The 17,275-nt window shown below is 49.8% G+C and overlaps 1 protein-coding gene across 1 annotated transcript in view; it reads right to left on the reverse strand.

The window, feature by feature from the left end:
• The window catches only part of CHAT (choline O-acetyltransferase), a 180,597-nt gene that overhangs the window by 78,837 nt on the left and 84,485 nt on the right, over nt 1-17,275 (reverse strand). Inside the window, exons 6-7 of the mRNA XM_075347294.1 lie at nt 10,501-10,681; nt 8,398-8,575 (exon numbers count right to left, since the gene is read on the reverse strand). Coding sequence (XP_075203409.1) covers nt 8,398-8,575; nt 10,501-10,681 — 359 coding nt within the window. The remainder of the gene's footprint in view (nt 1-8,397; nt 8,576-10,500; nt 10,682-17,275) is intronic.

Genomic DNA, 17,275 nt, shown 5'->3' on the forward strand with positions numbered 1-17,275 from the left:
CGCAACACACCGACCCAGAGATGAGGTATTAATCACCTACGGATTAACCCCCCAACTTTGCAGAACCCCGTGCCTGCAACATCCCGGAACCTGGAGCCACCATACCAAGATGGTGTCTCTCTGTCCAGTTACCATTGCCTTCAACCGCCTCTGGACCAGACCTACCCCCCGCCACAGGACAGGGCACGTGACTCCTTACGTGGCCTGGACCCGCCACACACCAAAAGCTTGTACCACACCTCCACGCAATCCCAGCGTCCACAAAACAGCACCAAGCACGTGAAGATGCACCCCCATCGCATCCCCAAAACCACCAGTTCAGCGCCACCAACGTTTGGCGCCGCCCCCCCAATAAGGCTCGATTGATACTGCCTATCGCACGAGCCACACGCCATTCCAACCTGGTCACACTATCAAAACTACCCCACGATTAAGCTCAGGTATGTCTTACACAATGCAACAACCAACAATTTTTTTTTTTTTTTTTAAAACATTCATAAATAACTTCTCGAGATACCAAATCGCTGCCTCCAATTTACTGGACCAGTACCATTGACCCGTCCAGACCCAACTGGCAACATTCAGGCGAGCCTCAGACCGTCGAGGCCCCGAGAACCAACGAATGCCCAAATATCCAAATAAGGCACACCCTCACCACAAAAACCCAGGGGTTATAAACCCACAGATAACACCAACCTGTTACGCCAACCCATTCCACTCCCAAAAGACTCAAATGCCCCCATTGCCTTAACCCGATAACAACTGAGGCCAAACGTAACACCGAAACAAGAGGACTCCCACCTCCCAATACTTCTCACAACCCCTTTTCTGAGCCCACCGAGGGGCCTCCGTGGCAGCCCAATCCAGAAGGAATACGACCCATAGTATTCCGGGCGCCCACCCCCGCCACCTGCAATCAAGTCTGCAGCACTGCCACAAAATGGTACCTTAACAAACGCGACACAATAATGAGCCTGGGCGCCCTCACAACATAATTCCGCACCCGGGACCGCGTATAACAACACCAACCTTCACCACCCGCCTAATCTAATTCGGTGAGCGACAAAGCCGGCGCTCAACCCACTGCACCACCTCGGACACATCCTCCAACATCCAACCTCCGCTCTTGACCGTAGATGGGCTGGCCAACCCCACAATCTCAAAGCCCCCCAAAAGGCTAACACAAACCGTTTTGGACAAGGGAAACAAAAACCCGCTCGTGCTCAGATGAACATAGCCGCCACAAACCACTCACCAAACGCTGCCACAAAACAACGGAGACGGACCCTTGTATCCCGCTCCCTCACACCCTTACGACCAAACCCTTCAAGGCCTGCCGCGCCCTAAGATCCTGCGAAAACATCTCTCCACATCTAATCCTTAACAAGACAGCCACAGCCGCCACCCTCTGCTCCACTGCGGACGCCGGCCTAGCAGCCTGAAAACCGTTACTCACCACTGCCAACGCCACCATCAAATACTCCACCGGGCCTTCCTCACACATTGTCCCAAACGTTATCCGCGCCACCCATACTTCTGAATATCAGCCCCAAATAACCTCAGTCACTGGGCACCGAGCCGCTCCCCAACACAGCCACACCAGACTCCACAAGCCCTCCGGACACACCGTGCCCACCTCGTCTGCTACCCGGCCTCAACTCCCGAGACCTGCAGAACTGGAAGGAAACACAGCAGCTGCTATTCCCTTGGCGAACCCCAGTACTGGTTGCGCCACGCATAACATTTTTTTTTTTTTTTAAAACACATCCAATTGAGAAACCAACTGTCGAAAGTACGCCACCCTTGGCCCCAGGATTAGCAAACCAACTATTAATCGAATTCTCCACCAACTGATAGCCAGAATGACAGCACACCTTCCTCTTGGAAAAAACTGCCAACCTCCACCACCCGACCACTACCACCGATTGGAAGCGCTACCCCACAATGCCCAACCAGAAAACAACTGGACCCGCTGCCTCCGAGTACCGCAGCTACGTTCCATCAGGTAGCACCTTACCCAGCCACAATCCGCGGCCACTAAATCGCCGTAAGAAAAAACCTCCTACACCATCAGATCATCATTGATCTCCCTCGTGACCACACACAAAGGATCCGATGGCTGCACCCTTGGCGCAGCCATCGCCAGCCGTCCAGCAGACACGCACCCCAGCGGCGTAACTCTGCACCCGTGGTTCGACCGCCCCTGCAAAGACTGCACCGCCTGAAACCGCACCGTCTTAGCTGACCTAACTGCCTCTATCGCAGCCCATAGGACCACACCATTACCCACGAATCCTACCCCTCTGACCATAACATCAAACTTTATCCCCACAAACCGTATCACTGGCGTTGGACCCTCAGTCTTCGCCTGCGCCAACAGGCCCAAAAGAGTATCCACCACCATCTGTAATAAAACAATCAACCTCAACGAATCATCAACCCGCCAACCCGATGTAAAGAGAATCAACCTATAATGAATAAGAGGTGTAAGCTGGGACACACCACGCACAAACCACTCCACCAAGAAATAACCGCCTCCAAAGGAACATAAAATGGGACAACAACCCATTAGCACCCACCGATCAACATAATAATAACTCCCCTCCCCACCGCAGCACCAGAACTGCTAGCTAGCAGGGTGGACCAGTAACAACCTAAATGCCACCTCCAAATTCGCCTTTGCCATCAATGCTCCCCGGCTCACCGCCTTTACCAAATCCCACCCTCTGTCAAACGACACATAATAAACCGCCGACAATTCTGGAGCCAAGCAGGCATACACCGATGACTCCTCCAGATAAGATACGTTTTGAACAAGCCGAAATATATACATCTATATACGGCTCATTTCCGGCACTACCCCCCAACAGAGAAACCCAATCGTGACAAGGAGGGCCCCGAATGGCCCACCCATCCTGCCCAACACCACTTCCTGACCCCTCTTTCCACTGACAACCACCAGGTGTCCCCTAGCCCAGCGCAAACTTCCAATAAGGAGGCAAAGATCCACCAATATAAATAGAATGACGCAGAATTACTATGTTCCTTACCACAACCCAACACTTATGCTTAAGACAACCGTCCGCGCCAAATCTGCACCACCCATCCTTCTATTCCCCCCAAAAAACCCTCATCGTCCGTGTCGCCGGGGTTCCAAGCCCCGAACAGCCAACTACCCCCCAAAAAGGGGGGGGGGGCTGACTAGGAGCCGCCATCCACTGCAGCCATAAGGATGTGCCCGTATGATCCTACCGCATACTGGCACGCAACACCTTCCCTTGCTGAAATTACTCGGCGTATTGAAGCCAAACTAAACCGCCATATGACCTAACAAGCCACCCCAAATGGATCCATATAACCGAACCATGCCGAACCAATTACCCAATTCCTTCCCCCGATACCCTTGCCAAAAAACGCAAATGCCCGCAGCCACGTTGCAAATGTACGACGGTGAGCCTCCACCGGCGCTCCCCTCCCTCTACTTATCCTTCCTGGAATCACTTGGCTTAACCTAATCCAGGTGAAACTGTTCCCGGGGGAGCAGCGAAACTATTGCTACACGTTCCCCATTCAAATCTTATCCCTCACATCCTCCAGCAAGTGAGCCCCTCCAGCGGGCCTTTGAAGCACCCATACCTCTCACACTTGGCCACTGTCAGCCAGACGCACCACCTCATCCCCCTCTTCATTCCTCACCACTCACTCTGTCACAGCCCTTGCCGCCTCTGCCCGAAAATGCTCCCCTGCCGCCTCATGCGCCCTCACTCTGCCTGCCGCACCTGCGCCTACTAACCACCGATCCCGTCCATGCCGCCGGCGGTGCATGCGCACTCTCCACAACTTTATACACCACTTCAGTAAACCCCATACCTGTTCAAAACACCAACCCACTCGGCGCTGCCGTGTCCGCAGCCGCCCCCCCCAGCCCTGCCAAATCCACGGCCGTCTCACCCGACCGCGACCCGGCATATCCTGGAATAAAAATCACGCCATCCGGATGTCTGATTCATCCGTCGCTGCTTCCTCCTCCTCCTCGCTGGAGCCGACCGCCTCTGGCTCATGTAATGCAGACGCCGCCGAAGCGCTGCCACCACCACGGCCGTCCTCCTGGTACGCCGCGTGGGCACCATCCTCCAAGCTCCATCTTCTGTCCCGCGGCGACAACCCCGGAAACCGTCCCGTCCTACGGGCTGCCACCGCGGGCCTTATCTTCTGGCCTGACCCCCCCTTGCTACCTGCAAGGACAGGGGGTACCTGTGGCCCGACCCGCTGCCAGCAGACTCCCATCCAGAGCCGCCAGCCTCCTGCCCTCCTGGGCCCAGAAGGCATCCGTCCGCCGGGCCCTCCCCCCCTTGGGGGAGACCGCCGCTGCCGGGAGCTGCACGCCTGCTCTGGGTGACCAGGCGGGGACCGCAGGGCCCCCACCGTCACCCCCACGTACCGACGCCTCCCGGGCATCCGTCGCACCATGCTCGCCTGCCCTGGTGCCGGACCCCTTGCTGGCTGCAGCCCCCCGCCCCCCTCCCCCCTCCACCCGCGGGGGGGGGGGTAACGCTGGCCTCCGTCCTCGCCGGGCGCTCTCCTGGCCAGGAGCCGCCGCATCCAGCCCTCCTGGGCCCCATGAAAGCCTCTGTCCGCTGGGCCCTCCCCCTCCTGGGGGAGACCGCCGCGGCCGGGAGCTGCAACCTGATCTGGGTGACCAAGCAGGAACTGCAGGGCCCCTGCCGTCACCCCCACTCACCGACGCTTCCTGGGCACCCGTCGCCCCAGGCCCGCCTGCCCTGGTGCCGGACCCACCACTGGCTGCAGCTCCGCGGCCCCCCCCCGCCTTCCGCGAGGGGTAAAGCTGGCCTCTGTCACCGCCGGGCGCTCTCCCCGTCCGGGAGCCGCCGCATCCAGCAATCCAGGCCGCGGCTCGGACCGGAAGTAGGCCGCAGCCAAGCCACGCCGACCTCCCGGCTGCCGCGGCCCGGACGGAGATTCCTCCCGCGGCCGGAGCAGCAGCTGAGTACTGCCCTGCCCACGTCCTACCGCGGAGGGTCCCCGAAGGGGCTCTCGCATCTCCTCCTCGCTCCCCCCGCACACGGCAAGTACCTGAGATATGAGGGAGGGGGGACGCCGCCCGCAGCTGACAGGAGAGCGAGGGGAAAGTGCCAACGGGTTAACCCCCAGCAGCCAAGACGTGGGACCGCGCTGCCAGGGGCCCGTGCACTGCCATGATGAATCCGCTGCTCCCGGGTAGCAGCCATCCTGTCGCACGTCCGGATCGTTCCATATCCGGAAGTCTGGTGATGTGAGGGGCTGGGGAACCTCCATCATGACGTCCTTGTACAGATCTTTGTGTCCTTCTAAATACTCCCACTCCTCCATGGAGAAATAGAAGGTGACGTCCTGACACCTTATAGGAACCTCTCCAGTCAGATCGTTCCATATCCGGAAGTCAAGAGAGAGGGGGTAAGTCAAAGTCCTTTACTTACACCCCTCAACTGTCCCACCTCTTCCTCCAGGGAACTCCTCCTACCCACCAATCCCTTTACTCTGCCTTATAAACAAACCATTCCTGTTTCCATTAACCCCATCACTCCTTCCCTTCCCTCTAGTCATGTCGCCCCTCCACCCTATGGGTTCCATGGCTTTCTATCCCGGTCCTTCCATGAGGGGACGTCAGTGTCACCCTACTTGTAGTCACGATACAATTAAACCAGTAAACTTACACTTTAAATAGGTATGTCTATGTTAGCGGTACAATGAGCCTGGCAAAATTGCAAATTGCTTTACTACATCAATAGTAGGGTTTTAGTACTCTCTTAGTACCGTACGCCGGGATGGGAAGCAGCGGCCTAGCTCAACTGAACACTGCACTGCACTGAACTGCATGTTTGTTCTGAGATCTCCGATCCTCAGTGTCCAATCTTCAGTGTTTAACCACATAGTCCGATCCTTCTATGGTGATGATGCTTGGTGTTCTCACTTTGGTGCTTGACCAAGTAGTCTGGTTTTTCTCTGGTGAAGATATTTAGTGTTTGGTCTTCAGGTTTCTCTGTCGATCGTATGGCTTGGGTCTTCATTGGATTCAGTACATTTCCAGATGCTTCCACTACAGACAACATGGGCCTGTTCTGATGCATATATGTCCGCTCCCCTGGTAGTCGTGGTGCAAACACCAGCCCAACATTTTACATTTTGTAACTGCACCACAGTTGTTACCAGACCCAGCATTGCCATCTAACTGTTTCCTTGAGTAAACACACGTCCTGCAGCTTAGTTCTTTTTCACCGGCAGATGGCAATGCTTATCTACAGCTACCAGGGAGCATTAAAGGATATCTTCTTTTGACCATCCCCTTACACAGTAATACATTTGGAAACCTTATTTCCATACTTTAACTGTTTCTACTTGCATAAAGTGTCACACTGGTGTATGGAGACATAGGCCCTGCAATGCTTCTTATGGTCCGAAACTACCATAATATTGATTTTAATTCTAAATGTCTATATATTTATTGCAATAATCTATTCATTTTTCTAATTCACTTTAATAAATACAGTAAGTCATTACTAATCGCTCACCATGTTATCTAACTGTTTTTTTTTTTTTTTTAACCTATTTCCATTCTGATGATATATTATTTGAAAATCCCCAGTGCATTCTGGACTACTACCCCCATCCGCCCTGGGGCCCAACTCTGCCTGTGGAGAGCTATACCAACCTTGCTGCATCACCATCTGCCCCAGAAGTCCCCATCCAGCAGTGGCGGCACCTAACTTGCCGCATACCACAGGTGGTGTCACAAACTACCATCCCCATCATCATCCCTACTTGTACTGACACCACCGGGAAACTCGAATAATTTCACGTTGGTCCTAATGGTGAGCTGTGGTGACTGAGGAAAAGGCTGAAATGAATGGGAAAAGGCAGAAACAGTATGGGCACCGCCTGTAGAAGGTGCATGATTGCATTTCTGGTGTCTTGGAATAACGTGATCAGAGTAGCACGTGGCTTTTATGTAGTCGCCAGAACAGCTCTCAAACCAAATCGTGTTTTTGACAAACAGAACGCAGGTCTTTCAGTCTCTCCCTCTCCCCCCTCTCTCATACGCACCGATCACTGACCGATCACCGACACGGCGCTGCACAGCTGTCACACTGCTCTGGTGGCTTCTCCAGCTTTTGAAAATGCCGGCCGCTCAGTATTCCATCTTGTATTCTCTGCTTCCCACGCCCACCGGTGCCCATGATTGGTTGCATTCAGACGCTCCTCCACGCTGAGTGACAGCTGTCTCACTGTAACCAATCACAGCCACCGGTGGGCAGGCCTATGTAGTGCAGTAAAATAAATAAATAATTAAACAAAAACGGTCAGTGATCCGTGAGTATGAGGGGGGGGAGAGGGAGAGACCGAAAGACCTGCATTCTGTTTGTCAAAAAAGCGATTTATGGAGCTGCTATCAGCTACTGGACACTGTCTTCAATCCTTACAAGGACTATTTATTAGTTGGATCTAAGAACGCTCTCCCGCACACAATACAGTCTATCACCACCGCCAGCTCCCTATCACTTCGTGTTTACAAATGGCCGCTGGCTTATATAGCCCCTATGACGCTGTGCAGCCAAGCCAATCACAGTAACACCACAACAAAGATGGCTGCGGCGTTACTGTGAGGGGAAACAACATCAGATGTTCATTGGCTGGAAAACAGGTCAGAAATGTAAATGAAAGTATCAGAGCGGATGCTGTTTTATTAATCGAATACCGAATGGTGCGAATAGCCTGTTATCTGTCGGATACCGAATAGTGGCGAATACATTCGCTCATCCCTAATACTTATCCCTATTAATCAGTGTTCCACAGCTGAGTTCTCAATGCTCCAAGCTAGTATACTATTTACATCGGCTGCAGCCATCACAACCTGCTTTATGCACATGATCACTGTAATCGGCCAGTGATTGTTGGTATACGAAACATGGCATCTGCAGCGAGGGTACAAGAAGATCAGCTGGGATCATAGTAGGTAAAGGTGTAGAACAGAGGGGAGGAATATATCTTATTTAATTATTTGACATGGATTGCTGTCTTTGCTGCCTTTAAATTATCTTAGAAAACTCTTAACGCTTTTTTGTATATTGCTAAGACACATTTTTTGTAAAGAAAAAAAAAAGTCCCGGTGTCCTATAGTCTGCAGTAAGAGGGTGAGCATAGCCTGTAAGACCTCCCTGACCATTTATTGCCTGAGCAAAGCACTGATAAAGCACTGTGATAATCTTTGCGTTCTGATAATCATTGAGCTTGTACCAAGATGTAAAATCCAGTAGGCTGCTAGATTGACAATTCCAGCAACATCCTTGCGTAGGTTTATTGATTTTCTCTGCTATAGTGTTTGGACAATTGGTAGCTTACCTTTCATTAGCACTTCTCTGGCCTGTGCCCACTCTGCTCTTCCATCTGATGTTAATAATCCGATTGGTGGAAGGCGCTCATCTTCATTTTCTGCCAGTCTAACTATTTTCTTAAGCTGAGTGAATAGATCTCCTTCACTGAGACGGCGGAAGTTAATAACAACATCCAACACAAAAAACTGTTGGAGAAAAGTAAAGACTAAATATGTTACTGTGCCAGATCATTCCCTATGTATACTGCGTAGATGTTTAGTGCAACTAGGAGGCTAGGTTGTCAAATATTGGTAGACAGATGAAAGAAATTATGACAGCAAGGTCAGACTACACAGGATTTGCTTTTTTACCTGTCTGTCTTTCTACTATCTATCTATCTATCTATAAATCTTGAGGACCATATCCCAAGAGCTGTAGCAAAACCACTTACGTTCTAATGTGGACCTATTGGAGTGGTAAGGGGACAGAACTTTAATGCCATAATTTTGGTACTTTAAAGGCCGCTTTACATGCTGCGATCTCGTTAGCGAGATCGCTAGCGAACGTATCCGCCCTCGTCGTTTGTGCATCACGGGCAAATCGCTGCCCCTGGCACACAACATCGCTTACACCCGTTACACGTACTTACCTTCTTATTGACGTCGCTGCTGCCGGTGAACCGCCTCCTTTTTAAGGGGGCGGTTCATTCGGCATCACAACGGCGTCACTAAGCGGACGCCCAATAGAAGCGGAGGGGAGGAGATGAGCGGGCCGAACATCCCGCCCACCTCCTTCCTATCTCATTGCGAGCGGCCGCAGGGACGGTGATATTCCTTGTTCCTGCCATGTGTGCTGCCGCAGGAACAGCGAACAGCATAGTACCTGCAGCAGCAACGATATTTGGGATTAGAACGACGCGTCAACGATCAACGATATGGTGAGTATTTTTAATCGTTAACGGTCGTTCCTGCGTTTCACACGCAACAACATCGCTAACGAGGCCGGATGTGCATCACAAATTCCGTGACCCCAACGACATCTCGTTAGCGATATCGTTGCGTGTAAAGCAGCGTTAAGTGTTTAGTATGTACCTGATATCCAAGTAGTCTGGAGTGGTGAAAGTATTTTAATGGGCTCTGTGAGAGCCAGAATAGTGGCCTAAGTTAATTTGTGCTTGGAGAATAGTGTTGAACAGCTGATTTTTATCAAAAGTGCATTCTTAAGAAGCTAACCAAAGGTCTTCAACTTGATAAATATAACCACAAACTTTACTAGATACGATGAAAGAGTATAGGAAAAAGTATCAGTATAGTAAAAATGTAGGAGGTGGTCGTGTTACCCCTACCTCTACTGTGTGGGACTGTCCTCCTGTTTTATAAAGAGTAAGTTTTAAGCTATTTGTGTTGCATTACAATGTATGCGATGATATGTGCTGCTTGTAACTTGGGCCCATTGGGGAGCCCGGAGGTATCCTGAAATGGTACGGAGCCTACAGCTCACCTTAGGATAGGCTTAGAGGAGTCCAGGGACTAGATAGCCATCAGGACAGAGAACTTTGGACGGGCCAAAGGAAGTTGAGTGACTAGAAGCCATCAGGGGCAGTGAGAGGACCATTGGTAGCTAAAGAGAGAAGAGGGGGGAGCAGAGGCATAGGCCTGGGAGCTGGAGGACTATGTCCCAATTGGTGGGATAGGCCAGATGGAGAACCCAGGGAAAAAGTGGCAGTAGCACTCTAGAAATGTGGCCATGTCGGAAATGATGGTAGAAGATGTAATAAAGTGTTCAACATCGTTTTGCCAAGAAAACTCTAGTATCCTGTGTCTCTCTCCTTTGTCTATGATGGTGACCAGCTGCGGGGTGGTGGACGCTGCCCTGAAGAGAATTGTAAGTGTCGCACCTGCCGACCAAAACAGTCTATAAACACTGACTCTCTCTGGTGAAGGAGTGTGGAGCCATCATGGCTTGGCGTCTGCACCTTCCTTCAAAAGCATTGAAAATGGAATGAATTGTGTTTGTGGAATTGTCCCAGCTTTAAAACATTTACCACATGAGCAATATTTACTATGACAACAGTATCCATTATGACCCAAGCATTGGCTCAAAGGACATGGTTACCCATAAAAGAACTCACCTGGTTGTTACATGCAACAATAATGTGCTCCGGTTCGGGCATGATACTACTTTCCTGAGCCACAAGTGTATCCTTTGTTGATCCTGGAAGACGGTAAGATGAAAATAGCCCATAGTACTGTTTCATACACATAGGATGTCCAGACAGCTGGCCTCGAGCATAGTCTACAGGCAGATCATGCCTAAAATATTGGAAAAAAAAGATCATTATTGTACTGATTGCCTAGTATACACGAGAGCCAAAGCATGACAAATGCCAATGTATGCTTATTGATATATATTGCAAGTGGAGTGTGAATATACCCTTATGGATTCAAAAAGTATATGAGTTTACGAAATTCACATAAAATGTAATCATATTGTGGGCAGGATTATCTTAGTGATATGGATGATTTAAAGGGAATCTGTCAACAAGTTTTTGCCTCCTAACCTGAGAGCAGGGGCAAAGATCCTGATTTCAGCAGAGGTTCACTTACTGGGCTGCTTAGTGTAGTTGTGATAAAATCACTGTTTATTCAGCAGTAGATTATCATCAGAGGAACTACTTGGAGTGCTGCAGGTAGTCCAGCATATTCATGAGTTCTGTATAACTGCTAGATCTGCAGCAGAGAAAGCAGCGATTTTATGAAAATGACAGCAAACAGCTCAATAAGTGATACATTGCTGGAATCAGGGTCTCTGTCTCTACATTATGATGATGTCAGATGGAGGAGCAAAAACCTGGTGACAGATTCCCGTTAAATGAAACCTTTCATGTAAAAAACACTATAGTCCTTGCACATATGTTGTTACACTGCAGGCTAATATGGTTCTGAGGTGCGGAGACTGCCACATTGCGTGTCCTGCTGATGGGAGGAAATGAACTTTATTTCTCTGGGCAGTCTCGGGCTTTCAGTCATAGGGACACAGCCGATGTAGTTTCAGTCACCACTCAGTATATACTGAGCGGCAGCCATAACCACACTGATGAGGGGCAAATACCCCAAAACAGCTGTCTGTGGATGGATACCATGTTTGGCATAGGTGGTCTCCTTGACTGGAGACTGCCCTTCCCATGGTTGTTCCTTCCTGGTGAAAGATCTGGCTAGTTACCTGCCAGCATTGAGAAACATGTGATGGTGTCTCCGCAGGCTTTCTTGTTTTGAATATTTCCCAGGGGGAATTGCCCTAGAATCACTGCGTTGAGAAACACGTGATGGTGTCTCCGCGGTGTTGGATGTTGATCTCCCTAAGGTCAACCATCCTTGCTTATGTAGTCTTCTACTAGGCAATACTCCCACTAGCCAGTTTCCTACTCCACACTGATGAGGGGCAAATACCCCGAAACAGCTGTCTGTGGATGGATACCATGTTTGGCATAGGTGGTCTCCTTGACTGGAGACTGCCCTTTCTGTGGTTGTTCCTTCCCGGTGAAAGACCTGGCTAGTTTTCTGCCAGCGTTGAGAAACATGTGATGGTGTCTCCGCAGGCTTTCTTGTTTTGAATATTTCCCAGGGGGCATTGCTCTAGAATCACTGCGTTGAGAAACACGTGATGGTGTCTCCGCGGTGTTGGATGTTGATCTCCCTAAGATCAACCATCCTTGCTTATATAACCACACCCTGGCACTGACTGACAACCACCTCAGCATAACATCAGTCCAGAGCCAAATATAGTTATTCTGATTCATTCTCCACTTAAAAGTCACTTTTTTCACTACCCCTACCTACAAAATACACCATCTACTGCAAGGATATGTGTCACACAGTGATTGGCTCTAAACTTCCTAATGTACTGCCCCTGAAGCCATCAGGGAGCTACAAGGTACTGCATCCCCACCAGGATGCAGGGCCTACATCCTAGGGACCCAGAAGACCACTGCCGGTAACACACAAACACTTCAGAAAATCCCAGTTTTTCCCCAACATTCCCTCATAGAATGGTACAAGGCTAGGGTCGGACCAATGGATGGCTGCCTAGAGGTGGAGCCAGTCCAGTCCACTAGTTGACCAGGTGGGAGGGGCAGACAATGGACAGTAGTTAGTCGGAGTTAGACAGTGAGAGTGGACGTGAGCAGACAGACAAAACTAGGAGTGAACAGTAACCTGGTACCCAGGAGGTTAGTTGCCGGTGGAGTACGGTGGAGTACTCCTGGAACTACGCTCAAACGGGGTACAGGACCCTAGGTCAGGCAGGCCTGATAACACCTGCACAGTGAGGGGACCATCAAGGACCTCACTAACCTTGAAGTTACAAAAGGAGAACTGGGGACAGGACCAGAGACTCCAACCCCACAGGGTTCACGCTACTGTCATACGGACTGCAGTGGAAGACTACCAGACGGGATCCCCCAGCTTCTCTACGACATGGGGACCCACCAACCAGAGACAGGTGCAGGGGAAGAAGGCACCAGATTACTAAACTGGCACTGGGACTAAAGGGACCTGAAGGTGAGACCAGCCGGCCTCGGGTGACCAGTTACCACCAGAAAGTGAGTAAAGAACAAGTTGCACTGAACCCCTTGTGTGGACTACCTTCTTCCGACTCCCGTCACATCACCTACCCTTTTGGGCCCGGCCCTGCTTGCGGAGGGTTGAACATCCAGGCTGCCATTAACACCAGCCCCAGTAGTGGACATTGTGCAGTGTCGGCTCCATCTACATAGCCACAACACCGCAAGTGGCATAACGTGTGAACATAATTCTAAAGCGGGCACTACACGCTGCGATCTCACTAGCGAGATCGCAAGCAATCATACCCGCCCCCGTCGGTTGTGCGACACGGGCAAATCGCTGCCCGTGCAGCACAACCTCGCTTAACCCCGTCACACACACTTACCTGCCCTGCAATGTCGATCTGGCCAGCGAACCGCCTCCTTTTTAAGGGGGCGGTTCGTGTGGAGTCACAGCAACATCACACGACAGGCGTCCAATAGAAGCAGAGGGGCGGAGATGAGCGGGACGTAAACATCCCGCCCACTTCCTTCCTTCTGCATTGCCGGCGGCCGCAGGTAAGCTGCAGTTCATTGTTCCAGGGGTGTCACACGGAGTGACGTGTGCTGCCTCTGGAACAATGAACAACCGGAGCACAGAAGGACGTTCTATTTTTTGAAAATGAGCGACATGTCAACGAGCAACGATAAGGTGAGTATTTTTGCTCGTTCACAGTAGCTCATTTGTGTTACACGCTACGTATGTCAAACGAGGCCGCATGTGCGTCACTAATGACGTGACCCCGACAACATATCGTTAGATATATCGTAGCGTGTAAAGTGGCCTTAATCCCCTGTAAGTATATCCCCTTTACAAAAAGGACCCAGGGCATGGAACCGGGCAACGGCCACCAAAGTGATATTCCCCAGTTATACACCGCCTGGGACCAAGTACCCCATAACCCTGGGCGACACACTGTTATGGCGGCACCTGATGCTGGTCACACTGCAGAATCTAACACTCCACTTGATGCCTTCCCTGGTGCTTCTGACCTGCACAGACAGGCTCGAACGCCGACCAGCTGTGTGCTTATTAGTGATCGGGCTTGCAGGAGTTAATATTTGTGAGCCTTCTGGATCCCTCTTTGACCATATGTTGTGGCAGACCTATCACAGTTACTCCCCGCCTTTTTAGATGGTGGAGACTGTCTTCCCATGCCGACTATTTTTGCTAAACCAGTCCATGTGCTGTTGTGTCCCTGTTTCTTGTGATTTATTATGTGATACATATCCTCCCTGCTCTTTATTTCCTTCTTATCACATATTGTCTTATATCTCCCTGTGTGCTAGCTGTGTGATAAAGTTTTTGGTTTCCCCATTTTTCTTTATCTGTGGGTTCAACCACTCTTGCTCCGGTCCTCCACTGGGCTGGGGGAGAGGGGGTATTAGATTAGGGTTGGCAAGGAGCAGGACAAGAAAAGCGAGCACATTTTCACCATTAGAAGTATATCTGCGATTAGGGACAACTAGGGCCCCCTAGTCTAAGGGCCAGTCTAGGAGCCTCGGTCCCCTGCTATCCCCTCTCACCCTATGACAATATGATGAGGTAGAAAAGGGTTCCTCTGCGCTGCCTGTATAGCCAAACGATGAGTCCAATGAAATTAGACAGGTTTCATTTATCTACGCGTTTCAAGGTGATCTGGCCTCTTCCTCAGGATAAAACCATAATATGCAACAAGCAGTGGACAACAGTTATATAGATCTCCCAACCACACCATACCAACCAATTTGGTGCAATATGGGTGATTAAAAGGGAAGGAGTAGTATCTCGTCACATCACAAATTGATTGTGCCTCACAATTCAACTTATCCTATACTTCCTTCCTCTAACACACAAATCCCATGCTTTTGTTTCTCTTGATAAAAATCACAGAAAACAAATATTTTTTTTTGTAGACAAATAGGAAAATCGGAATGAATTGTGAAGGTTAAGATGAAGGTTACTAGTAATACATCTAATTCATCTGTAGCTGAATATACCGTACTGATGTGACACATGATCAAAATGTACTGTGTAAAATGAGCGCGTGAGTGCGATTTGAATTGTTTTTTTTCACAGAGATACTGTATTTTTAGTGACTTTCTAGAAATTTACATACAGCTAGCAATCCTCCCTTGCCATCATCTGTCAAAGGAGAGTTGGAAGGCCCCCATACAAATAAACTAGTTTTACTGTCCCTCCGAAATCATAAAGTTCAGATCACTTTTCTCTAATGTTTATACGAGCCTTAGCAAAAGTATCTCAGCTACAGACAGTACATACAGAAGTGAGATATCTCACTATAGATAAACTATTTTCAATAACATATATTGTGGATTTAAGCAAGATGAAATGAATCAGTAGATGGGAAAACTTAGATCCTTTAGTATTATAATAATAATGCATATAAATCGTATGCTCTCGCTCATCCGATCGCATCAGTGCAATTCTCATTTTGTGTTTTCCACATGCTGTTATCACATAAATTACAATAGCCGTTCACCCATCAGTTGTTGCCTTTCCATGGGGAACTGTTCATCTGTCACATTGGCACATCAGGGGTGCTTCCACACCAGAGTGCTATTCCTTTCTACTGTAAAATTAGGGTTACTACTAATATTTACAGCATGACGTATGAATATAATTACACTAATTGTATGCCAATATGTTTACTTTGTACCTGGGTGTTACCATGCTTTCTTAGACTTTGGCTATGTGCGCACGTTGCGTTCTCTGCAGTACAGAAAAGAACGCACCCTCTGGCAGACTGGACACTGCGTTTAAAAAATAAAATGCATCCACAACGCATGCATTTTGGATGCTTTTACATGCGTTTTGGATGCATTTTTGACAGTGCGTTCCCCCGGCAATTCAGCTCTGCTACATGCCGGCTGACAGCAGACACAGACAGAGTAGCGCAATGAGAATGAACTCGGGTGAACTGCACCCGACTTCATTGTCATACCACGGCTCTGTCTGTGTGTGGCGTCCCGATTATCATCTTCACCACACACATCCCGACATTACCGCCGACATCACCGCCGACATCCCCGCACACATCCCGACATTACCGCCGACATCCCCGCACACATCCCCGCACACATCCCGACATTACCACCTACATCCCCGCACACATCCCAACATTACCTCCTACATCCCGACATTACCGCCTACATCCCCGCACACACACCAACATTACTGCCGACATCCCCGCACACATCCCCGCACACATCCCAACATTACCGCCTACATCCCCGCAAACATCCCGACATTACCGCCTACATCCCCGCACACATCCCGACATTACCGCCTACATCCCGACATTCCCGCCAATTCCAGGCGGCTCCTGGCTGATATTGTTAGGCTGGGGGGCTCCCCATAACGTGACGCTCCCCATCCTGAGAATACCAGCCTTCAGCCGTGTGGCTTTATCTTGGCTGGTATCAAAATTGGGGGGGACCGCACGTCGGTTTTTTAAATTATTTATTTATTTTACTGCATATAGACCCGCCCACCTGCAGCTGTGATCAGGAGATCAGTGAGTATGAGAGAGGGGGGAGAGGGATAGACCGACAAAGAGAGGGACAGACAGAGAGAGAGAGACCGACCAACAGAGAGAGAGATAGAGACAGACAGAGCGACCAACTGACAGAGAAAGAGACTGACCGACTGACAGACAGAGGGAGATTCACCAACATCCACAGACAGAAATTTACCAACATTGACAGAAACTGAAAAGACCTGCAGTTTGCTTGTCAAAAAAAGCATGCAGAACGCAACAAAAATGCAGTCCAAGTGCATTTTGGTTGCGTTCTGACCCACATCATTGATTTCAATGGGTGGAGAACGCAGCTACAACGCACAAAAGAAGTGACATGCTGCTTTTTTTCCGCAGCGATTTTGGGCATCCAAAATGCTGTGTTTACAAACGCAGCGTGTGCATTGATTTTTCGGCTTTCTCATAGACTTTGCTGGGGGAAGCTGAACGCATGCAGTTACGCTGCAGTTCAAAACGCAGCATTTCCGTGGAAAAAAACGCAACGTGCGCACACGTTTTTTGGTTCAAAGCCACATTATCATATTAAACCAATCTGGGGGCAGCACTAAAAATAAAAAAGGGTATTACGTTCTGTGACACTTGATCCTATTACCTGTCTATTGGTCCAGCCTATTTGGTCTGGTCTGCCAGTATCCAGCACCAGCTCTGTGTTTCTTGTGTCTACATTGTCTGTATTCCTGGACCCATCCTCTCTGTTTTCCTGTGTCCTTGTATCAGTCTGTATCCCATCCCCTATGTCCTGTACCTGCTACCTGATGTCCTGAACC

Source organism: Anomaloglossus baeobatrachus, chromosome 5 (assembly GCF_048569485.1).
Source record: "Anomaloglossus baeobatrachus isolate aAnoBae1 chromosome 5, aAnoBae1.hap1, whole genome shotgun sequence".
Lineage (NCBI taxonomy): Eukaryota > Metazoa > Chordata > Amphibia > Anura > Aromobatidae > Anomaloglossus > Anomaloglossus baeobatrachus.